Here is a 21434-nt window from a genome sequence, read left to right on the forward strand (position 1 = left end):
GCAGGAGGGGGAGGATGGATTGGCTACCAGGAAGGTGGGGCGCCTCCAGACCCGGGCACGGGGTCTCGCGGCTCGACGAGTACCCGCGGGCGGGCCGGAGAGGTTGGGGTGCACGGAATGCCAGGAACGGGGGCTTGAGGGGACCCCGGGGCAGGAGGCGCGGGAGTTCTCAAGCCGAGAAGCGGGAAGTGAGGGTTCTAGGGAGGTGAGGGCGGGAAAGGGGGCGTCCCGGCACGAAAGAGGGCTGCGTGAAAGAGCGTCGCGCTCGCACGGGGATGGGGTTAGCAGGGCAGCAGGCGGCGGGGGTGGGAGGGAGTTTCGGGGCGCAAAGGGCGGGAACGTCCTGGAGTCTCCCGAGGGCCAGGCCGGGGTCCCCGTAGCTTTCTGTTTTCCAGGCTCGGGGTCGCCTCCGGGCCGGGGATCCAGCGAGGACCGGGGTCCTCTCAGAACGAGGTGGGGGTTCCCGGGGTCCCTTCGAGGCCACAGCGGCACCCCCCGACCCCCGTCTTACCTATGCCCGGCGCCACATAGACGAAGTAGAGCAGCGAGGACGAGAGCGAGAAGAAGAAGAGCGCGGCGAGCAGCGAGCGGCGCGGCAGCCGCAGCAGTCCCCGGCGGACGCGCATGCTGCAGCCGGCGGCCGCCTGAGGGCCGGGCCGGGCCTGCTCCCGCCGCTTCCCGTCCGCCGCCTCCCCGGCCTCCGCCGCCGCCTGGGCCTCGGCCACCACCTCCCGGGTCTCGCCGGCCGCCACTGGCCGCCGCCTCGCCGCTCCCAGCCGCCGGCCGCCGCGGGCCGGGACACATGAAGCGAGCAGGGGCCGGAGCGGCCCGGAGGGAGCGCAGCGGCAGGGGCGGAGCGGGCAGCGGGGGTGGGGCGGGGCGGGCGGCGGGGACGGGGCGGGGCTAGCGCGGCCCGGCCCCGAAGCCAAAGACCCGCGCGCGCGCCCACGCCCGGCGGGTCCGCTGATCGGCGGCACGCGGGGAACGTTGCCAAATGGCGACAGCCCCTCCCCAGGCGCGGCCACCGCCCAGGCTTTCGGGGAGCGTCGCTCAAGTGCGCGTTGGCTCCGCGCTTGGGCACCCCCAACTCGGGAGCCCGAGGGGCCATCTGCAATGTCTGAAGCGGCTGGTTGCCAAGTGCCGCACAAGATCTGGGATTGTAGATGGGGAGCTCGCTATACACTTTCATTCATTCACCCATTCACTCATTCATTCAATTCTCCATTTATGGAATGCCAGACACCGTTCTTGATGCTGGGGAGGCTACAAAGAACAAAACAGACAAAATCTGTGTCTTCTTGGAACTTACATTCAAATGGCAGGAGGGGAAAAAAACAGATCAATTCATAATATCTGGTACTGATAAGTGATATGAACGCAAGAAAACAGGAGACAGGCCAGTGGAGTCAAGGAAGGCCAAACTGAGCAGGTGACATGAACTGAGACATAAAAGAGTGAATAGCAGGTGCAAAGGCCTGAGGTTAAAAAGCCTGATCTGTCCCCAGGTTGACTCTAGTAAGATAGGGAGAGCGCAGGGATGAAGCTGGAATTCTAAGCAGGGTTCACATCCCACAATATCATAAGAAGTGTAATGATAACAGTGATCAATATGAAGACATGCTGAGAGATATTTGGTTTTACTTATCTCATTACATCCCCCCAACATCCCTAAGGTATGTACTCTTATTATTCCTACTAGAGGCCTGGTGCATGAATTCGTGCACTGGTGGAGTCCCTCAGCCTGGCCTGCGGGGATCAGGCCAAAACCGGCTCTCCGACATCCCCTGAGGGGTCCTGGATTTGCAAGAGGGCAGTTCTCGGGTGATGCACCCTGGAATCAGACTCCTTCCTCTCTGGTTCCTGGTGCATCACCCGAGAACCTCAGCTCCCAAGTCACCACAGCTCAGCAGCTCCTGCGTTCAGCGTCTGCCCCCTGGTGGTCATTGCAGGTTATAACTGCCAGTCAGACGATAGAATGGTCAGACGGTCACTTAGGCTTTTATATATATAGATGGTTAAAGAAGAAGAAGGAGAAAGAGAAGGAGATGAAGAAGAAGGGGGGAGGGGGACTCCTAGAGGGAGGAGCAATTCACCTAACCTTAAGGGCTCAAATCAAAATTGACCTGTCTCCCAAGGCATATCCTTGATCACTAGGTTGTAACTGCCTCAGCATTCCATCTGGCCCCTAATTCTCATTCTGCAGGCAAATTTGCATCCTACTCGATAAGATAGTGTGAGACCATATTCAAAACATCACTTTTCAATCAGCCCAGGCCAGAAGATCTCAAAGGTAGAGAAACTCATGGCCAGGGTCAGTAGAACCAGCCCCAGCTTCAAGAATCTGACAGCTGAATTGAGGAGGCAAGTGTTCCCTGTGTAGACACATCTGAACCTGGGGGGACTGTCTTGGAATGCCAGAAGCAGTCAGGAGTAGAGAGGATTTTGCAGGTATTCTGTGAGAACCAACGATAGCCTGCATTATATTCCTAAAGTTGATTTATACTTTTCACAGTGTTTCTTTGATCCTTTAAGTGAGGGCTGTAGAACCAGACTGCCCAGGTTCTCTGACTCCCAGCTCTTCCATGCTTACCTGAATGACCTTAGGCAGGTAACTTAACCTCTCTGTGCCTCTCAGTAAAATGGGGGATGTTATTAGTAACAACTACATCAGGTTGTTGTGAGGATTTGAGTAATATATGCAAAGCCTGGCACATGTAGTAAATGCACATAGCTCTCGCCAGCTCCAACAACCCTGGGGAATGAGATGGGAGAGAAGAGGCTTAAACAACGAAAAAGAAAAGCAGATGTGGGTTGACTCAGACAGATGTGGGTTCAAATCTTGGCTTGATCTCAAATGGCTGTATGACCTTGAGTAAATCACTAACCCCTCTGGGTTTCTTTTTTTTTGTTTTGTTTTGTTTCGCTTTTATTGCTTTTTTACAAAGAGGAAGGGAGAGGGATAGTCAGAAACATCGATGGGAGAGAAACATCGATCAGCTGCCTCCTGCACACCTCCTACTGGGAATGTGCCCGCAACCAAGGTACATGCCCTTGACCGGAATCGAACCTGGGACCTTGCAGTCCGCAGGCTGACGCTCTATCCACTGAGCCAAACCGGTTAGGGCCCCTCTGAATTTCTATTTGTTATCTGTGAAATGGTGTGGAATAAGCGAGACAGCAGAGACAAGGCCCTAGACTTGAAATAAGCTGACCTGAACCACTTTTTGTTTGGCCCACATATCGGCCTCTCCCCTACCATCACTTCAATAAACATTTCCAAACATACAGAAAACTTTAAATAATAGTACAAGGAACACTCTCCATCTGGATTCAACAATCGTTAACATTTTTCTAGTTTTATCTATCTATGTTTATATGTACAATTTTTTTCTGAGTTATTTAAAAGTAAGTTGCTGCCTTACTGGTATTTCATGTCTCAATGCTTCAAAAATCCTAAGAAAAATTGCATTCTCCTAAATAAACATAATATCATCACACCTAAGAAAATTAACAATCATGTCATAATATCCTATAAAATATAGTTCATCCCAAATTTCCCCATTTTTAAAAAGAATGTCTTTTATGACTGTTTATTTTTCAACAGTATCAAATCAAAGTTTACACATGCATTTGGAATTATTTCTACTATTTGTTTATCTACAACAGTCCCGCTGTCTTTATTTTCATAATTTCCTCCCAACACTTTATTTAAAACGTTTTAAACCTATAGGGAAGTTGCAAGTATGGTACAATGAACACCCATCTAACCACCATGCAATGTTGCTTTGTTTAATTGAGCTAGTAACAGGTCAATTGGACTTCCATGTGGAAAAAAAAAAGACTCTTCACTGCTACCTCCCACTTTCCACAAAAGCAATTCAAGGTGCATTGTAACTCTAAATATGAACTATCAAATACAAAAGCTCTTAGACAAAAACATAGAATATCTTAATGCCCTGGGAATAGGGCAAAGACTTGTCAGAGAACACAAACACAAACCAAACGGAAAAGATTTGATAGATTGGGCTATATTCAAATTAAGAATTTCTCTTCATCAAAAGACACAATTAAGGGGAAAAATGGGTGGCAAAGTAGGAGAAGAAATAGAAATATAGAGAGAGGTAAAAAAGAACTCATAGCCAAAATATTATAAAGAGCAACAATCCAATAAGGAAAAGAGGGGGGAAAGCAAGCAAAAGACAAATACGCATTTCATAAAAGAGGATATCCAAATGGCCAATAGCATATGAAAAGATGCTTACATCTTTTGAAAAATACAAATAAAAACCACACCTCAATACCATCCATTGTCAGCTGGTTTTGAGAAAAAGGTGGGGCACTTGGGACTGAGCCTTGAGGAAGTCCAACTTTGAATGGCAGGGTAGAGAGTGTGACTCTGCCAGGAAGACACAGGGGAAGGGGGCAAAGCCAGAAAGCTGTTGCTCTGGGAGCGCAGGGAAGAGATGCTTTTTGTAAATAAGCCAAAGGTGGCTCGCCACTGGCCTTGGATGCATGTCCTGGAAGCCCTCACTCCATCACTTGCACATCTGTGAAGTGACACTCACTGGACTGACTTCTACAACATGCTGGGAGGTGGAAAGATCTCAGGGACTTGTGTACCTCTGCCTATGCTGGGACAGGGGAAAAGATCTGGTCCCTTTGGTTGATATAAAATGGGCTCCAATTAGGAAGGGAGTGGTGAGGATCTAGCCAACTCAAAACAACCAATGTCCTCTACAATTGGATTCCCTCACCATCGACCTCTTAGCCTAGGTGGGCAAGGAATTCATCTGTTCCCCTAAGACAGTGGTCGGCAAACTCATTAGTCAACAGAGCCAAATATCAATAGTACAACGATTGAAATTTCTTTTGAGAGCCAAATTTTTTAAACTTAAACTTCTTCTAACACCACTTCTTCGAAATAGACTCGCCCAGGCCGTGGTATTTTGTGGAAGAGCCACACTCAAGGGGACAAAGAGCCACATGTGGCTCGCAAGCCACAGTTTGCCGACCACTGCCCTAAGAAAAGAGATGGGCAGGCCTTCCCACATCTGGACTATATATTGCTGACCAATCTCTACTCATGTCCCATTTGAAATAACAAGGCATTGGAAAAGATAGTTGTTGTTTTCTTAATGGAAGGAGGGCAAAAAGATGTTGGAGGTGAGTGTCTTCCTTCCACATTCCATTTCCAACTCACTCAAGCCTGCATTTATGCGTTTGTTCATTTATTCATTTACTATTCAGTTCATTAGTCAAACAAGCTCACTGCACTTTTATCTCTACCCAAACGTTATTTCTTCTAAGAGACATTTTCTCTAAAATATCTTCCTTCTTCCCATCTAAGAACAATCTATTCCCTTACCCAGGTGTTTTGTTTTTTTTCCAGAGCATTTTTCATCCTGACATTTATATTATATATGTATGTTTCTTTGTTCGTTTTCTGTCTCCCATATCAGAACATAAGTTCATGAGGTCAGGGATTTTGTTTCATTTGCTACTGCATCTTTGCATCTAGCACTGTGCCTAGCACCCAACATGTGCTCAATAATTGTTGAAGGAATGCCAAAATAATGTTAGGTGTGCCCAAGCATAGGCAGGGCATAGCGAATGCAAAGGTGGTTCTCACAGTCAGTGACAGGATGAACAGGAAAGTGAGTAACTGGTACAGTGCCATGAGGGCAGGACTCATGTGGCAGGCAGTCAGGGAAGGTGTCCAATGAGATTCTAGATGGTCTTTGAAACAGGCTTGCTCAAGAGCACTGAGAGGAGTCCGGCCTGGCTGGAGCAGCAGGTCCCCCCAAGGAAAAGGAAAAGGGGAGGGGTGAGGCAGCGGTGGGAGGGCCTGACCCTGTGGTTCAGCCAAGGCCCCAAAGTCAGAAAGATCTGGTGACTAACCAGTCCTGCCTCTGTGATCTTGGCTGGTTATTTCACCCCTCTGCGCCTCCATTTCTACATCTGTAAAATAGGGATCATACACTTCCTTTCTCCTGGGATTGCTGTGAGGATTTGAGATAGTATCTATAAAGTGTCCGCCATGTAACAGGTGCTCAATCAATGGGAGCTTTCTCTATTCTGACACATATTCCTGTGAACCACAGGGAGCACTTAAAGGTTTTAGAGGAGGGGAGTAGTCTAAAGCAAGTCCAAGAGGTCCCTTGGAGAAATGCCAGGAGAGCACAAGTTGGGCCTTGTGTGTCCTGCCCACCCTTTCAAACTCTACTGGAGAAGTTTCCAGGCACCGGTCTTGAGGAAGCCATTGCACAATCCATAAATACTAATCACCAGTAGTGTGATAACATCACAGAGCAATGACTACCTCAGTTCAAACTCCCAGAGGCAGTCAGCAGATAAAGATCATTGACATGAGTATAACTGCTCTCCAGGTCCCAGGAGCCTTACTTAGCATTAAGTGCTTCCATGCCAGAAATGCCAATTGACTGTGCATTGACTATGAGGTTCATCCTTCTAACCTCCAGGCAGGCAGTGGTTAAGCACCGCCGAGGAAACTGATGCTCAGAGCGGAAGTGACAGGCATCACTATCTGCCAGCAGCTTTAAAAACCAGTGTGTCCAAAAAAAAAAAAAAAAAGAAAGAAAGAAAGAAAGAAAGAAAAGAACCAGTGTGTCCTTTGCCATTCTTTTCTCTCGACCATGATAATCATCAATTTCCTGAAGAGCAGCTGCCTCAACTGCTGGGTTCCAGAGTGAGAGGAAACTCGCCCAACTCTATCTGGCCAGTGATGAACATGTAGTATGTTCTGTTTTAAGCCTCTAAGATATAGGGGCTGTTTGTCAATACTGCATAACCTGGCTTATCCTGACTGATCACAAATATACTCTTCTGCAACTTGCTTTCTCTTGACATTATTTTTTTTAAAATATATTTTATTGATATTTCACAGAGAGGAAGGGAGAGGGATAGAGAGCTAGAAACATCGATCAGCTGCCTCCTGCACACCTCCCACTGGGATGTGCCCGCAACCAAGGCACATGCCCTTGACCGGAATCGAACCCGGGACCTTTCAGTCCGCAGGCCGACGCTCTATCCACTGAGCCAAACCGGTTTCGGCTTGACATTATTTTTATAAGATATATCCACAATAAAACATGTAGCTTAAGTTTATTCATTTTCCCTCCTGGATAGTACTTCAGCATATAATTAGGCCATACTTTTTAAATTCCTTTTCTCCTGATGATGTCTAATTAGGTTATATCCAATATTTCACTACTACTGCTACATAGATCCTTAGCCACAATTTGAAATCTAAAAAATCTGAAACCTAAAAGTTTTTTCATAATTTATTTGGCACTAAGACCTGACCTGACCTGACCTGAACTTTTTGTTGTTGTTGTTGTTAATCCTCACATGAGGATATTTTTTCCAGGGCTTTTCAGAGAGAGTAGAATGTAGGGAGGCGGGGAGAGAAAGAGAGAGAGAGAAAAACACCTATGTGTCTCTCTCACATCAACTGGTTGCCTCCTGCACACACCCTGACTGGGGGCAGGGATCAAACCCGAAACCCAGAAATGTGCTCTTGACCAGGAATCAAACCTAAGACCCTTCTGTGCTCATTCTGACCATTGAGCAACACCGGTCAGGGCCTGACCTGAACCTCTTTAGTGTCAAACCTAAGGGGTTTGGATACAGGGATGGTGGCCCAGTACAAACTATCTGCAGTAGTTCACTGCAATGAACACCTGTGGCAGAATCTTTTCCCACGTTGGCCTCAACAATATTTCCCAACTCCATGCTCTTCTAGAACTTTCTTTAATGTCCCTACATTTGAATCTGGGTGGGATTGCGAATCACTCATAGTCAATAAAAAGAAGTGGAAATGGCACTACACACATTCTGAAGTAATGCAGCTTCTGACTTGTTGATAGTCCTTTAGCCACCATGCTGTGAGGAAGCCCAGGTGCTCTGGTCAGTGGCCCCAGCAGAGATCCCAACTGCCAAGTCATCCTCAGCCTTCAAGTCTCCACAGCAAAAGGTCCAGAGCAGCTGTCTCCACTGCGCCCTCTCCAAATCCATGAGCATAACAAAATGGTTATGGTTTATACCACTTAGTTCAGAGCGGATGTTACACAACAATAATAACTGGAACAGCGCCCTTCTGTGTGTATCCTTTGCATTGGGGCAAGAGTTTCTCCAGAGCATGTGTCTCTCTCACAACAACCGGTTGCCTCCTGCACACACCCTGACCGGGGCAGGGATCAAACCTGAAACCCAGATACGTGCTCTTGACCAGGAGCCAATGTGGGAAAAGATTCTGCCACCAGTGTTCACTGCAGTGAACTATTGCAGATAGTTTGTACTGGGCCACTATCCTTATCCAAACCCCTTAGGGCCAGATGTGTTTTGAAATTTAGAAAATCTCAGAATTTTGCAGATAATATGGTACACACATTGAATATTTACAAAACACTCCTTGAGAAGGATGGAACACTCTGTAAGCAAAAAATCTGAATATTTTCTCCAGCTTATGTATATTCACAATAAGTGCAGCAAAGATTACAGATAGCTTTCTGTCTACCAAGGTCCAGTTTTGACATTAAAGAGGTTCAGGTCAGGCCCTGGCCAGTGTTGTTCAATGGTCAGAGTGTCAACCTGAGCACAGAAGGGTCTTAGGTTTGATTCCTGGTCCATACAGCCAACATTCCATGATTCTATTCCAGCAGGGGCTCAGTCAGCATTCCATGAGTCCATACAGCCAACATTCCATGATTCTATACCACAGGAGGCTAATTAACATTTTATGATTCCATACAGCCAATATCTCATTATTCTATACACTAGAGGCCCAGTACACAAAATTCGTGCACAGGCGGGGAGTCCCCTCAGCCCAGCCCGCACCCTCTCCAATCCTGGACCCCTTGGGGGATGTCCGACTGCCAGTTTAGGCCCTATCCTGGGGATTGGGCCTAAACCGGCAGTCAGACAACCCTCTCACAATCCCGGACTGCTGGCTTCTAATTGCTCACCTACCTGCCTGCCTGGTTGCCCCTAACTACCCCCCCCCAGCTGGCCTGATTGCCCCTCACTGCCTCTGTGTGCTGGCCTGATTGCCCCTAACTGCCCCCCGCTGCCAGCCAGTTCACCCCCAACTGCCCCCTCCCTGCCGACCTGGTCACTCTTAACTGCTCCCCTCTGCTGGCCTGATTGCCCCTAACTGCCTCCCCCTGCCAGCCTGATCACCCCCAACTGCCCCCCCCCCCCCGCCGGCCTGGTTGCCCCCCAACTGCAACCCCCCACTGGAATGGTCATCCCTAACTGGCCCCCTGCTGGCCTGGTCGCCCCATGCAGCCTGCTTGTTCATTTGTTTGGTTGTCCCTCACTAACCCCCCTGCCAGCCTGGTCGCCCCACGCAGCCTGCTGTTCAGTCGTTTGGTCGTCCCTCACTAACCCCCCTGCCGGCCTGGTTGTAGGCAGCCATCTTGTGAGGGTGTGAGGGTCAATTTGCATATTACCTCTTTATTATATAGGATAGGGAGCTCAGTCAATTACACAGAAGAAGGTGTTCAGCTAACATTCCTTGAATGTAAAATTCTTCCAGATGAGGAAGCTTTGTAGATATTCCATATTGATAAGCAAAGAGGCTCTGCAAACATTTAATTGTTTTATATACAGGCGTTCTGCAAATGGTGCAAAATTCTGGCCACAAGAAGGGTTCTGAAAACACTCCATGATTCTGTATATATGATAGTGTTCCTCACAAACAGTTCATAATTCTTTATACAGTTGTTCATACACCCTAAAATTCTATACACAGGGAATATCCTGTAAACATTTTGTTTTACACCTAGGAGAAGACTTGACAGATACTATATAATTCTATAGATAGAAAAGGGCTGTGTAGATCTTCCTTGGTTTTTCAATGTGCTGTGCAAACAGTTGGTGATCCTAGGGAGGGCACTGCAAACAATTAATGATCCTACTCAGAGGAAGGTATTCATTACCTTGATTCTACCTAGAACAGGGGTGCTTTATAAATATTCCATGGTACTAAACATGGGAAACTGTCAGTTTATGAGTCTACAGATAGAAAGGTGTTCTATAAATATTCCTTGATTTTACACAGAGGAGGGGACAGTACAAACAGGCCGTGACTATACACACAATATGGTATTCTGCAAATATCTTGTGATTTTATATGTAGAGGATTCAGAATACACTCCAGATTTCACACAGATGAAGGGGTCCAGCAAATACTCCTTGATTCTGCCGACAGAACCAAAATTCTCTGTAAATATCCCTCAATGTCACATATTAGATGAAGATTTTAAAGCAGGTCTTGATTTAATGCACAGGAAGGTGCTTGGCAAGTGTGTGAAGAGTCTGTGAGTTGTAGCTTGGCAAATCTGGTCTATGAAGGAAACTTGGGGACTGGGTGACAGTTTTAGCAATGGACACCATAGAGCAGAGCCCAGAGTCTCCAAATATTTCAAGTGCACATAAAGATAGTTGACACTTTAAAAATAATTACTCCAAAATATAAAACGGAAGCTGCAAAAATTGAAATTAATCAATGTTTAATAAAAATGTCTACAAATATATGCCCAGCTTGCATGGCTCTGTGGTTGAGCGTTGACCTATGAACCAGAAAATCACGTTTCAATTCCTGGTTAGGGCACATGCCTGGGTTGTGGGCTCGATGCCCCGTAGGGGGCATGCAGGAGATGGCCTCATCATTGATGTTTTTATCCCTCTCCCTTCCTCTCTGAAATCAATAAAAATATATGTATTTAAAAGTTACAATGCTAGAGGCCCAGGAAGATTTTTTAAAAGGCCCTGGAAACTGGAAAGTTCCCATGGGTAGGTCAGAGAACTCTCATATCCAAGCCCATGTTGCTCCCATCCAGTCCAGCTCCTGAACAGAAAGCTGGCATTCCAAAGCTGGGCTCAGTTCATTCACTGTTGGGATGAGAAAATATTCCAACTCCCAAAGACGGACAGGGCTCCAAATATCACCCACTGATTGGAAGGAAGGCTGCCCATGTCGGCAACTGGGAAGGCCAATTAGCCAAGGACATTATGTTGTGGCAGGTGTCTGGAGGAATCAGATATTGTCATGATCTCAAAAAAGAAAAACAGCTGTTTCTGCTTCTCCCTCCTCTCATCCTGCATGCATCCCCTGAGTCCCAGGGGAGGGCTTTGAGCCAGCAGCATTACTTTAAGCAGAGTAATGGGGGCCAGAGAAGAGCTGTAGCCACAGCTAAGCCCCAGGGCCACAGGCAGGAGTGTTGATCAAAGGAGATGGGAGAAAATCTGAGTCTAGGGTCTTAACATCCCAAAACCCAGACATAATGAATCAACCCACGTGACAGCAAATGTAATATTGCCTTGAGCTACAGGGCACAGAATGGCAGAGGTTATAGCTATGTTTCTCAATTTTCTTAACCCATACCCCATTTCAATGAACATAAAAGCATTTCTGTCTACTTTGGCACTACTTTAGATTTCAAAAGAATTTTTCTTCAAAAACTCTTAAATGATTAAAGGAACATATAAAAGAATATCTTTATGACCTTGGAGAGAAAAGGGTTTCCTAAGCCAGGCACAAAAAGCATAAACTATAAAGGCAGTTATTAATATATTGAACTATATCAAAATTGAATAATCCTATATGACAAAAGACCCCACAAAATGAAAAGACAAGTGACAAGCTGAGAATATATTCACAACCAATATACAAGGAATTAAACCCAGGATTTATAAAGAACTCTCATAGACCAATAAGGAAAGAAAATGACAATCACCCCAATGAAAAGGGACTAAACGGTTTAAAAAAGCATTTCTGTGAGAAGAGAAAACCCAGAGGGTCCATAAACAAGTGGAAAAAACCCCAGTCTCACGATTAATCAAGAAAATGCAAATTAAGACCAGAATCAGATGCTGTTTTACATTCAGAGATGGACAGAAATCCTACTTCTGGATGTGTGCTCCAAAGAAATTCTGGCAAGTGAGCAGAAGGAGATATTCATTAGGCTGATCATTGCAGCACTGAGTATAACAGGGAAAAGTTACAAGCAGCCTCAATTCCATTGTGAGAGGAACAGGCTAATCAAATGGGTTTTTATCAGTCACATGATGTCATAGGATGCAGTAGTTAACAGCAAGCAACAGCATGAGACACAACGTAGGCTAACACTTGGCTGTATTGTGAAACATACAAACAATGAAATTATAAGAAAATATGAAAGAAGACTTTCTATGATTCAAAGTCCACAAGCCATAAAAGATTGATATATTTGACTACCTTAACAAAAAATAATGGCAAAAAGAGAGCGTGTGAGAGGAGATGGAGAGAAAAACCACCCTGTGCAAAGTCAAAACACAAAATGACAAACAAGGAAAAAATTCTTGTAATTCATACCACAAAGAGCTAGCTACTCTTCCTCATGCAGGAAGAGCTCTGAGAGACAGATGAGGAAAATGGACAGCAACCCAATAGAAAAATGAACAAAGGATGCAAACAGACAGTTCATAGAAAAGGGAAATCAACTGGCTGCTAAGCATATGTAAAGTTGAGTTGTGCAGCCTCTGTAATTCTAAGAAATGAAAATTACAGGAACCAACATGTCCCGTCTAGCCATCACATTGGCAAAGTCCTAGAAGCTTGATAACATGCTGGGTGATATGAGTTTGAGGCAATGGGCACCTTCACAATTCCTGGAGGGGTATAAATTGCCCCAACCTTTCTAGTGGCAGTTTGGCAAAATCTATCAAAATGATAAATACATATTCCTTTTCTGAAAATTTGTCCTTAGAATAACCCTGTATATGTGTGGGATGACATTTGTATGCAATTAATTTTTGCATGGGACATAATAGCAAAAAAACAAACAAAAGAAAAAAAAACCTATAGAATGTACAACCAAGAATGAATGTACAACCCTAAGGCAAACTATAGACTTTGGGTGATAATGATGTGTCAACATAGGTTCATCCTCAGTAAAAAATGTACCATGAGGAATGGTACATGTTGATAATGAGGGAGACTGTGGAGGTGTAGGACAAGGAATATGGGGGAAATCTCTATACCTTCCTCTGAATTTTGTTGTAAACCTAAAATTGCTCTAAACACACACACCTCAAGAGGGACAACTTAGTAATTTTTAAAAAAAATTATTGGGTCTGGCCAGTGTGGCTCAGTGACTGAGTGCTGACCCATGCACCAGGAGGTCACCAGTTTGATTTCTGGTCAGAGCACAAACCTGGGTTGCTGACTTGATCCCTGATGGGGAGCGTGTGGGTGGCAGCCTGTCAATGTTGATGTTTCTCTCTTATCGATGTCTCTATCTCTCTCTCCTGCGCACATCCTCTCTCTCTCTCTAAAATAAATAAAAACATCTTTTTAAATTATTGGGTGAATTAGTGATGGAGTTGAGACTGAGGGTCACCTATAACTAAAACAAATCGCAATCCATGACCAGCAAAGTGCACCCAGAAAAGACAAGAGTGGGCTGGGAAAAAGCATATCCAAACATGTCCTTCCTTTGCTCAACACTCTTCCATGGGTCCCTATTGCTCTCAAGAAAAAATCCAGATATCCTTACATGTTGTGCTCCAGGCCCTGCATGAAGTGATCTCTGCCCACCTCTCTCACTCTTCCTCACCATTTTCCACTCAGTTCCTTTTCTCGGGAGTATGCACCTCACTGCTATCCTTTATGTCCCTTGAATGAGACATTTCCCACTCACTCAGACCTCACCTCCACCAGGAAGCTTCAGTCGTCTGGGTTACAGCTCACATAAGCACCCCGGGGAGGTTCTGAGCTGTCAAGGTGGAGCAGCTGGGTGAACAATTGGCTGTAGGGGAGTGAGAGGGAGTAGGAGGAAGGAGAGCAGAGGTAAGTGGGTGGTGGCCATCACAGACAGCTTTGTTGATTCTAGTAAGGCTATTACAAAGAATGAGCTTGGAGCCAGGAGCAGGTTTTTGGTCTGACTGAGGATTCTTTTGGTTTCTGGGGAGTAGCTGAATAGGACAGAAGCAAGAAAACCCAACATCCTCAATCACAATTAATCCTCACTTGGCCTGTGCACCCAGTGTCGGAAGCCGCCCATTGCCTTCACTAGCAGAGAGGTGTGGCCAAGGAACCCGGAAGGCTGGTTAACCTTGAAGGCTCTGAAAGGTCAGAGCCAAGCACCCACTGTCTAGTTGAGACAAAGGGAGCTGAAGCAACTTCCACTTTTTAGTCTTATGTAAATCCTTGCTGTTGGGCTATCATGGAGCTATTACTGGAATTGCCTGCCAAGAGCTATGGGTGGATCCCAAACCCGAATAAAAGGGATCGCAAGGCCAGAGCAAAGCGGAGTCCTTCCTCTTGAGCTGGGCTCCCGCCTGGCCCCCAATATTTCCAAATTAATATTTTCTAGTCTCTTTCATTTGTGTGCGGCCTCCTCCAGAGCCCGAACCCTGAACCTGAACCCTGAACCATGCGGGACGTGGGGGGACACTCACAACCCAGAACTCATGCATGGACTGATTTAAACAAGCACGAGCCTTTATGTCATCTGTTTATATTCTAATTGACTGTAAACAGCAGGCACTGAAGCATGGTGGAAAGACCGAGGGCTCTGGAGGCTGGCCTCTGGGTTGTAGCCCAGCCTCTTTACCTAATAATCTGGTTATTTAGTTTGTTGGAATCTCAGGGTTTTAATCATCTGTAAAATGGACTTGATAAATTATACCCACCTCCATAGAGTTGTCATGAGCATTAAATGAATTATTCCACAGAAAGAATACCCACTCAATACTACTTATTATTACAAAGTGTCTATCTGCACTACTGTTAACAGGAATTTCTCAGGAATTCTGTGTTGGTTTCGCCTGGGTGCACAGAGAGCCCTCAGGCAAACTTTGCTGGAAATTCCAGTCTTTGCTGACTAGGGGAGAGGGGTTCTCCCCACCACCTCTCCTCCCCCCATGCCCCTCTGCAGAACCTTTACCTGTTAACACCCCCAGAGGGCTCCAATGATCCCTGGGCTTCCTGGACAGGTGCAGAGACTTGTGGAAGCGTCCAACCACAGGACAGAGGGGCCCCAGAGCCCATGTCTAATGCACGTTGGGATAAATAAATGGGGGACCAGAAAGGTTAAGGCACAGGGCACACGAGTTAGGGACAGAACCGGGGCAGGAATCCAGGTTTTCTCTCTCTAGGGTTGAGGTATTTCTATTTCCTTCTATAAATGTTTAATTACACAAGAAAGGCAGTCTCTTCATAAAAAATAAAAATAAAAAAATATACAGGTAAGTGAAAAAAATGTCTTTAATGATCACCCTTGTGCCATCTGCCAACATTCTTTACCCATAGCCCTGGCTCTATTTTTCACCAAAGCACTCGTTTCCACTTGACACACCACCCACTGGATGCAGAACGCTAACAGGGCAGGGATTTGTGCCATTTTTTATTCATAATTGTGGTCCCAGTGTGAAGATAGTTCCTGAAACAGAATAAGTGCTTTTTATCATTTGGCATTTTTATCCATCTGCACCAGCACCACCCAGTAAAAAGTTCCACAGTGATGAAGAGACTCTATATCTGCACTGTCCACCCACTAGCCACCAGCCATGTGTGGCTATTGGACACCTGAAGTATGGCTGATGCCACCAAGAAGCTGGATTTTAATTTTTATTTCATTTCAATTAATTTACATTTAAATGTGACAGCTGTATCCGACGGTGCTGTATACATTACTCAGAGACTGTTTTGCATTTTTATGTTTTACATAAATTTTCATGCTTTGTGTATGCTTCTGCTTCTTGCTTATTTTTCACTGAACACTGTATTTTGGAAGTCTTTTTATATCAGGCCAGGTAGATCTGCTTCATCCTTTATAACTGCTGCCTGGAATTCCATGGTGTAGATATGCCATAATTTGCTTAGCTATTCTCTATTGAGAGACATTTAGATGGCTTTCAACCTGTCACTATTGAAAATAGTGCTATAATGAATATTACTATTCACATCTTCTTGGACACATATATGACCTTTTCTCTCTGGTGAATATCAATAATAAAGTTATTATTAGAATCATAATCACTTATATTTATTGAGCCTTTATTATGTGCCAGACATTGTACTATGCCTTTTACAATGATTCCATTCTTATTACAGTCTAATAAGGGAAGTTTTATTATTATCTCTATAGTACGAATGCAGAAACTGAGGCACACAGAGACTCAGTAATTTGCCCCAAATCACACAGCCAGTAAGGGGCAGAGTCAGGATTTGAACTCAGGCAGTTGCCTCCAGAGTTGCTTGTTTAATTTCAATTTTCCTAGCTCCTGCCGAACTACGCTGCAGAGGGTCAGGAGGTTATGCCAGTGTGTGTGTGTGTGTGTGTGTGTGTGTGTGTGTGTGTGTGCGCGCGCGCGCGCGTGTGTGTGTGTGTGTGTGTGTGTGTGTGTATACATACACACAGACATGGGTCTTTCATCCACAGGGCTGAGACCCTGGGAGCCTAAGTCTAGTGTAAGACACCCATCCCTGGGAACTTTGGAGCTGGGCCAAGCGGCCCTTTGGGTCTATGTGGGCAGCAATAAACGCCTGCTGACATGCCCTCTATCTTGCCCCTTTCCCTTGTAGGTCACATGTCTTCCTCCCTGGCCGATGATGAGTTCAGAGTGGTATAGAGATGACAGCAAGATAGATAGTGAGAGAGAGCAGCAGGCGGATTTATGCAACCCAGTGGAAAGTGATACAGAGGGACTGGCTGATTGGAAACAAACAGAAAAGGAGTCAGGCAGAGCTTCCTGGAATCCAGGTCTACTAGCTGCCAAAAATGGGCCTCCTCTCTTAGGAACAATTGAATGTCACTGGGGTAACTGAACACTGCTGGCGAGAGAGGCCTCCTGCCCACAGCCTCACAGAGTGGCCTGTGTGAGCTAGGCTGGGCTCCAGAGGAAAGAAAGGGCCTGGCAAGTTGCCCTGCAAGGCCATCTGAGGAGACATTACCACTCTCACACTGGACCGGCCTCTGCTGTAACAGGGCTGATGGGCCATAAGCTAGGGGATTCCCAGGAACAGAGATAGCTAGCAAGGAGGGTCATGCCTCGAATTCAGAAGCCAGGATACATGGATTTCAAGACAAGCTTTTCCTGCTGTGTGACCCTGGGTGTGGCATAACCTCCCAGTCTTCTCATTAGTACAAAGGGATAAAAATGTTATAAAAATTAAATAAGACAGGGGTTCACAAACCTTGCAAATAGCCTAGCCTTTGTGGGCCATAGGGTCTCTGTCACAATTCAACTCTGCTGTTATAGGCCAAAGCAACCAGATTCAATAAGAAAACAAGTTGAACCCTGGTTGGTGTTGCTCAGTAGTAGAGCACTGAAGGGTTGCAGGTTTGATCCCCGGCCCCAGTCGGGTGCCTGTAGGAGGCAACCAATCGATGTGTCTCTTTCACATTGATGTTTTTCTCTCTCTCCCTCTCTCTCTCCCTCTCTCTCCCCCTCTCTCTCTCCTCCTCTCCTTCCCTCCCTTCCACTCTCTCTAAAAATCAATGGAAAAAATATCCTCAGGTGAGGATTAACAACAACAAAAAAACAAAACAAAAATAAATCAATGTGGCCATGTGCCAATAAAACTATTTTTTGTGCACTGAAATCTGAATTTCATATAATTTTTGCATGTCACAAAGTATCATTCTTCGATTTTTAAAAAACCATTTATTTACAAATGTAAAAAACAGTCTTAGCCTGAGAGCCATCCATACAAGGTGGTGTTCACCCAAGGGACCTGGCTTTGGTATGCAAACAAGCTTTTAATTTATATTCAACTGTAGAAATGTCACTGGAAAAATAAAATATGAATCTCCCAAGGTAAAAACAAAAACAAAATAGAACCAGTGGGCTTAGCACAATACCTTGCTCATATATGAGCTCTAAACCATTAGCAATTTTCATATTGAAGAAAACTCACAGAATTTGGAAAAAGGTTAGGATAATTGAGTGACCCCGTAAGATTTCAGCAGCTTAAATAATAAAAACTAACATTTATTAAGTCCTTGCTATGTGCCAGACCCTGTCCTAAGCACTTTATTTGTATGTATGTGTTAACTGATCACAATAATCCTATTCTTAAGCGCATTTTACAGATAAGGAAAGAAAAGGCAGAGAGAGGTTAAGTAAACAGCAGGAAGAGGACCCTCACCCAGAGAATCTAATTCCAGAGCCCACATTTACTACCACTCATGTGATTTTTAAAAAATATATTTTTATTGCCCTAGCCCAGTGGTCGGCAAAGTGCGGCTCGCGAGCCGCGGTTTGCCGCTCTGTTGACTAATGAGTTTGCCGACCACTAGGATAGGGGCTTAATCACAAGGAAAAACAACAGCCCATAATTATTGGAATCGAGAGTCTAGCCAATTTGGCTCAGTGGATAGAGCTTTGGCCTACAGACTGAAGGGTCCCTGGCTCGATTCCATTCAAGGGCACATGCTGGGGTTTCGGGCTCGATTCCCAGTAGGGGGCATGCACGAGGCAGCCAATCAATGATGCTCTCTCATCACTGATGTTTCTATCTCTCTCCCTTCCTCTATATATGGTGTGTTTTTTTTTAAGCCACCTTTAAGGGACTCTGAGTCTTTTTTATATATATATATATTTTTTATTTTTTTTACAGAGAGAGGAAGGGAGAGGGATAGAGAGTTAGAAATATCAATGAGAGAGAAACATCAATCAGCTGCCTCCCGCACACCCCCTACAGGGGATGTGCCCACTACCAAGGTACATGCCCTTGACCGAAATCGAACCTGGGACCTTTCAGTCCGCAGGCCGACGCTCTATGCACTGAGCCAAACCAGTCAGGGCTCTATATGTTATTTAATATATATTTTTTATTAATTTCAGAGAGGAAGGTAGAGGGAGAGAGCGATAGAAACATCAATGATGAGAGAGCATCATTGATCGGCTGCCTCCTGCACGCCCCCTACTGGGGATGGAGCCGACAACTTGGGCTTGTGCCCTTGACCGGAATTGAACCGAAGACCCTTCAGTCCCTATCCACTGACCCATACCGGCTAGGGCTCATGTGATATTTTTAAGCACTTTATGTTTTCACTCATTTAATATTCCTAAGAATGTTCTGTGGTGGGGACTAATATTATGCCCATTTTACAGAAGAAGAAAGTAGAGTTCATAGTGGTCAAGTAAATAACTAAGAGCATACAGCTAGTAAACAGCAGAGTCAGAATTTGAACTCAAGACAGTCTGATTTTAGAGCCTATGACTTTCACCATTAACCTGTAACATATATAGCTTTTCCTAGCACAATTTACCATATCATACTTTATCTAATCCCCATTTAAAGACATTTAGGTTGTCTCCAGTTTTTCACTTTCCATGTTGTGAAGCACAACTTCAGCTTCTTAAGATAAACACCTAGACCTGGAATTTGCAGGTTGAAGAACGTAAACTTGGGGACATTAGATGCTTATCATTTAGACAGGTGGTTGTGCCTAGGCAAGCTTTAGTTGCTGAGCAGTCGAGGTGGTGGTTAAAGGCCAGTTTGAAGTCATACAGATCAGCGTTCAAATCCCAGCTCACTGATTTACTAGGTGGATAATATTGGGCAAGTCACTTTACCAGTGACTTGGGCCTCAGTTTCCTCATCTGTACAGCCTTACCTTCATTGATCCTCTTTTCACTTCTTGCTGATTATATTAACTTCCTCACAGGACAGCTGTGATTATTCGTATTGTAATCACTTGATGAATGGGAGGTTCCACTTCTCGTTTTCTCAGGCAAGTTCTCAAAAGAGCAAGTCAGGAAAAGGAAGTAAAGCCAAAAACTTGGAACCTACATAGTCATTGGAAATTGAGTGGAAGTGTGGTCTTCAGAACAGAGGCTCAATCCTTAATTCTAGTCCAAGATCTTTAGATCATAAGTGACAGAACCCATTCAAACTTGCTCAAGTGAAAAGGAGGATCTCACTGTGAGGAGTATTAATAAGAGCGTAGTGACAGAAAGCCAACTAAAATTGGTTTAAGCAAAAAAAGTTGATTGGCTAATTTAATTGAAAAGAATAGCTTCAGGTCTCTGCTTCAAGCATAGCTGGATCCAAGGGCTAAAATACTGCCCCAGATACATTCTCTCTCTCTCTCTCTCAGCAGTGATTCTCTCCTTCTGGGGACAAGATGGCACCAGTGGTTCCAGCCCTCTCAGCAACTACAGGGCAAAGAGAATCTCTTCTCACTGCTGTCAACAAAACATCGTAGAATGAAGTCCCATTGGTTCTAACAGGGTCATGTGTCCATTTCTGAACCAATCACTTATCACGCTCAGAATATACCGTAAAATGCTGTGGTTGGGCTGGCAAAGAGCCAGCTGGAGATGGAATCAGCTTTGCTGAGCACCATGGACAGAAAGTAGGAGAGAGGGGAAATCAAGGTGCTGTTTCTGGAAGACCTGAAAAACATTCCAGGTAGAGGGACCAGCATGTGCTAAGACCTTCTAGAGGGAGGGAATGTGTAAATAGGAGCGATGCAGGTAGACTAATGATGAGCCAGGTAGATAGAGAACCCCATACTTTCCATCTGCTGACTCACTGAACCTTCATGACAATCCTTTGAGACAGCTACTGCTTTTAATATTACTTTGCAGATGAGGAAACTGAGGCACAGAGAAGGCAAGTAACTCGTCCAAGAACACATAGCTCCATCGGTGTTGATAGAACTGGGCTTCTCCAACAGGAATCCCAAGCAGCTCTAATCCTTAAGTAAAGGAAGGCAGGAGAAATCCATCCATTCTGGGACAGGTGGGTAGTCTGGGGACCTTCCGGGACCAATTTCACTGCAGCTGTAGCCACAGTCTTTGCGGGTTTTATATTAGAGGGAAGGAGAGTACACACAGCCTTTTCTAGCCACAGACAGGAATCCCTTCAGGCAGTTATTGATGTTCAACCACAGGAGATGCCACAGTGAGCACTCTGAGGAGCCAGCCCAGGGAGAGACCTGCGAGAAGACCAGCGCTTTTCCTGGAAGAACTAATTTCCCTTTCTAGCTCCATTAGGAGAGTCTGTTAGAACAGGAGTTGGACTCTGAGGCCAGGCCAACCTCCTTTCAAATGGCAGCTCTGTCACCCACTCACTGTATGATCTCAGGCAACTTACATCTGAGCCTCCATTTCCTTGTTTAAGTAAAATAAAATTATCCAGAAAAAGTAAGTCTTTCAGTTTCCCCCACTCCCATTCCACAGCTGCTAGTCTCTCCATCCCCTGAATGCATGCATCACAGATAAATAGGTAGGTAGATAGATAGATACATATATATATATGCATAATATATATATATATATATATATATATATATATATATATATATATATATGCATAGTGTATCTGTTGGGGTACTTTTAGCTATAGGTACAACAACTTACAAATGTATGAATTATTCATCAAGAATTCTGGAGGTAATAAATGCCTGTTACTT

At 45.2% G+C, this 21434-nt stretch overlaps 1 protein-coding gene across 1 annotated transcript in view; it reads right to left on the reverse strand.

The window, feature by feature from the left end:
* B4GALT5 (beta-1,4-galactosyltransferase 5) overlaps positions 1-826 on the reverse strand; it is an 89310-nt gene extending 88484 nt beyond the window's left edge. Inside the window, exon 1 of the mRNA XM_080682974.1 lies at positions 512-826. Within this exon, the coding sequence (XP_080539100.1) occupies positions 512-626 (115 nt within the window). The 5' untranslated portion in view covers positions 627-826. The remainder of the gene's footprint in view (positions 1-511) is intronic.
* Between the last annotated feature and the right edge of the window lie 20608 nt (positions 827-21434).

The sequence above is a fragment of the Plecotus auritus genome (genome assembly GCF_963455305.1).
Source record: "Plecotus auritus genome assembly, chromosome: 8".
Taxonomy (NCBI): domain Eukaryota; kingdom Metazoa; phylum Chordata; class Mammalia; order Chiroptera; family Vespertilionidae; genus Plecotus; species Plecotus auritus.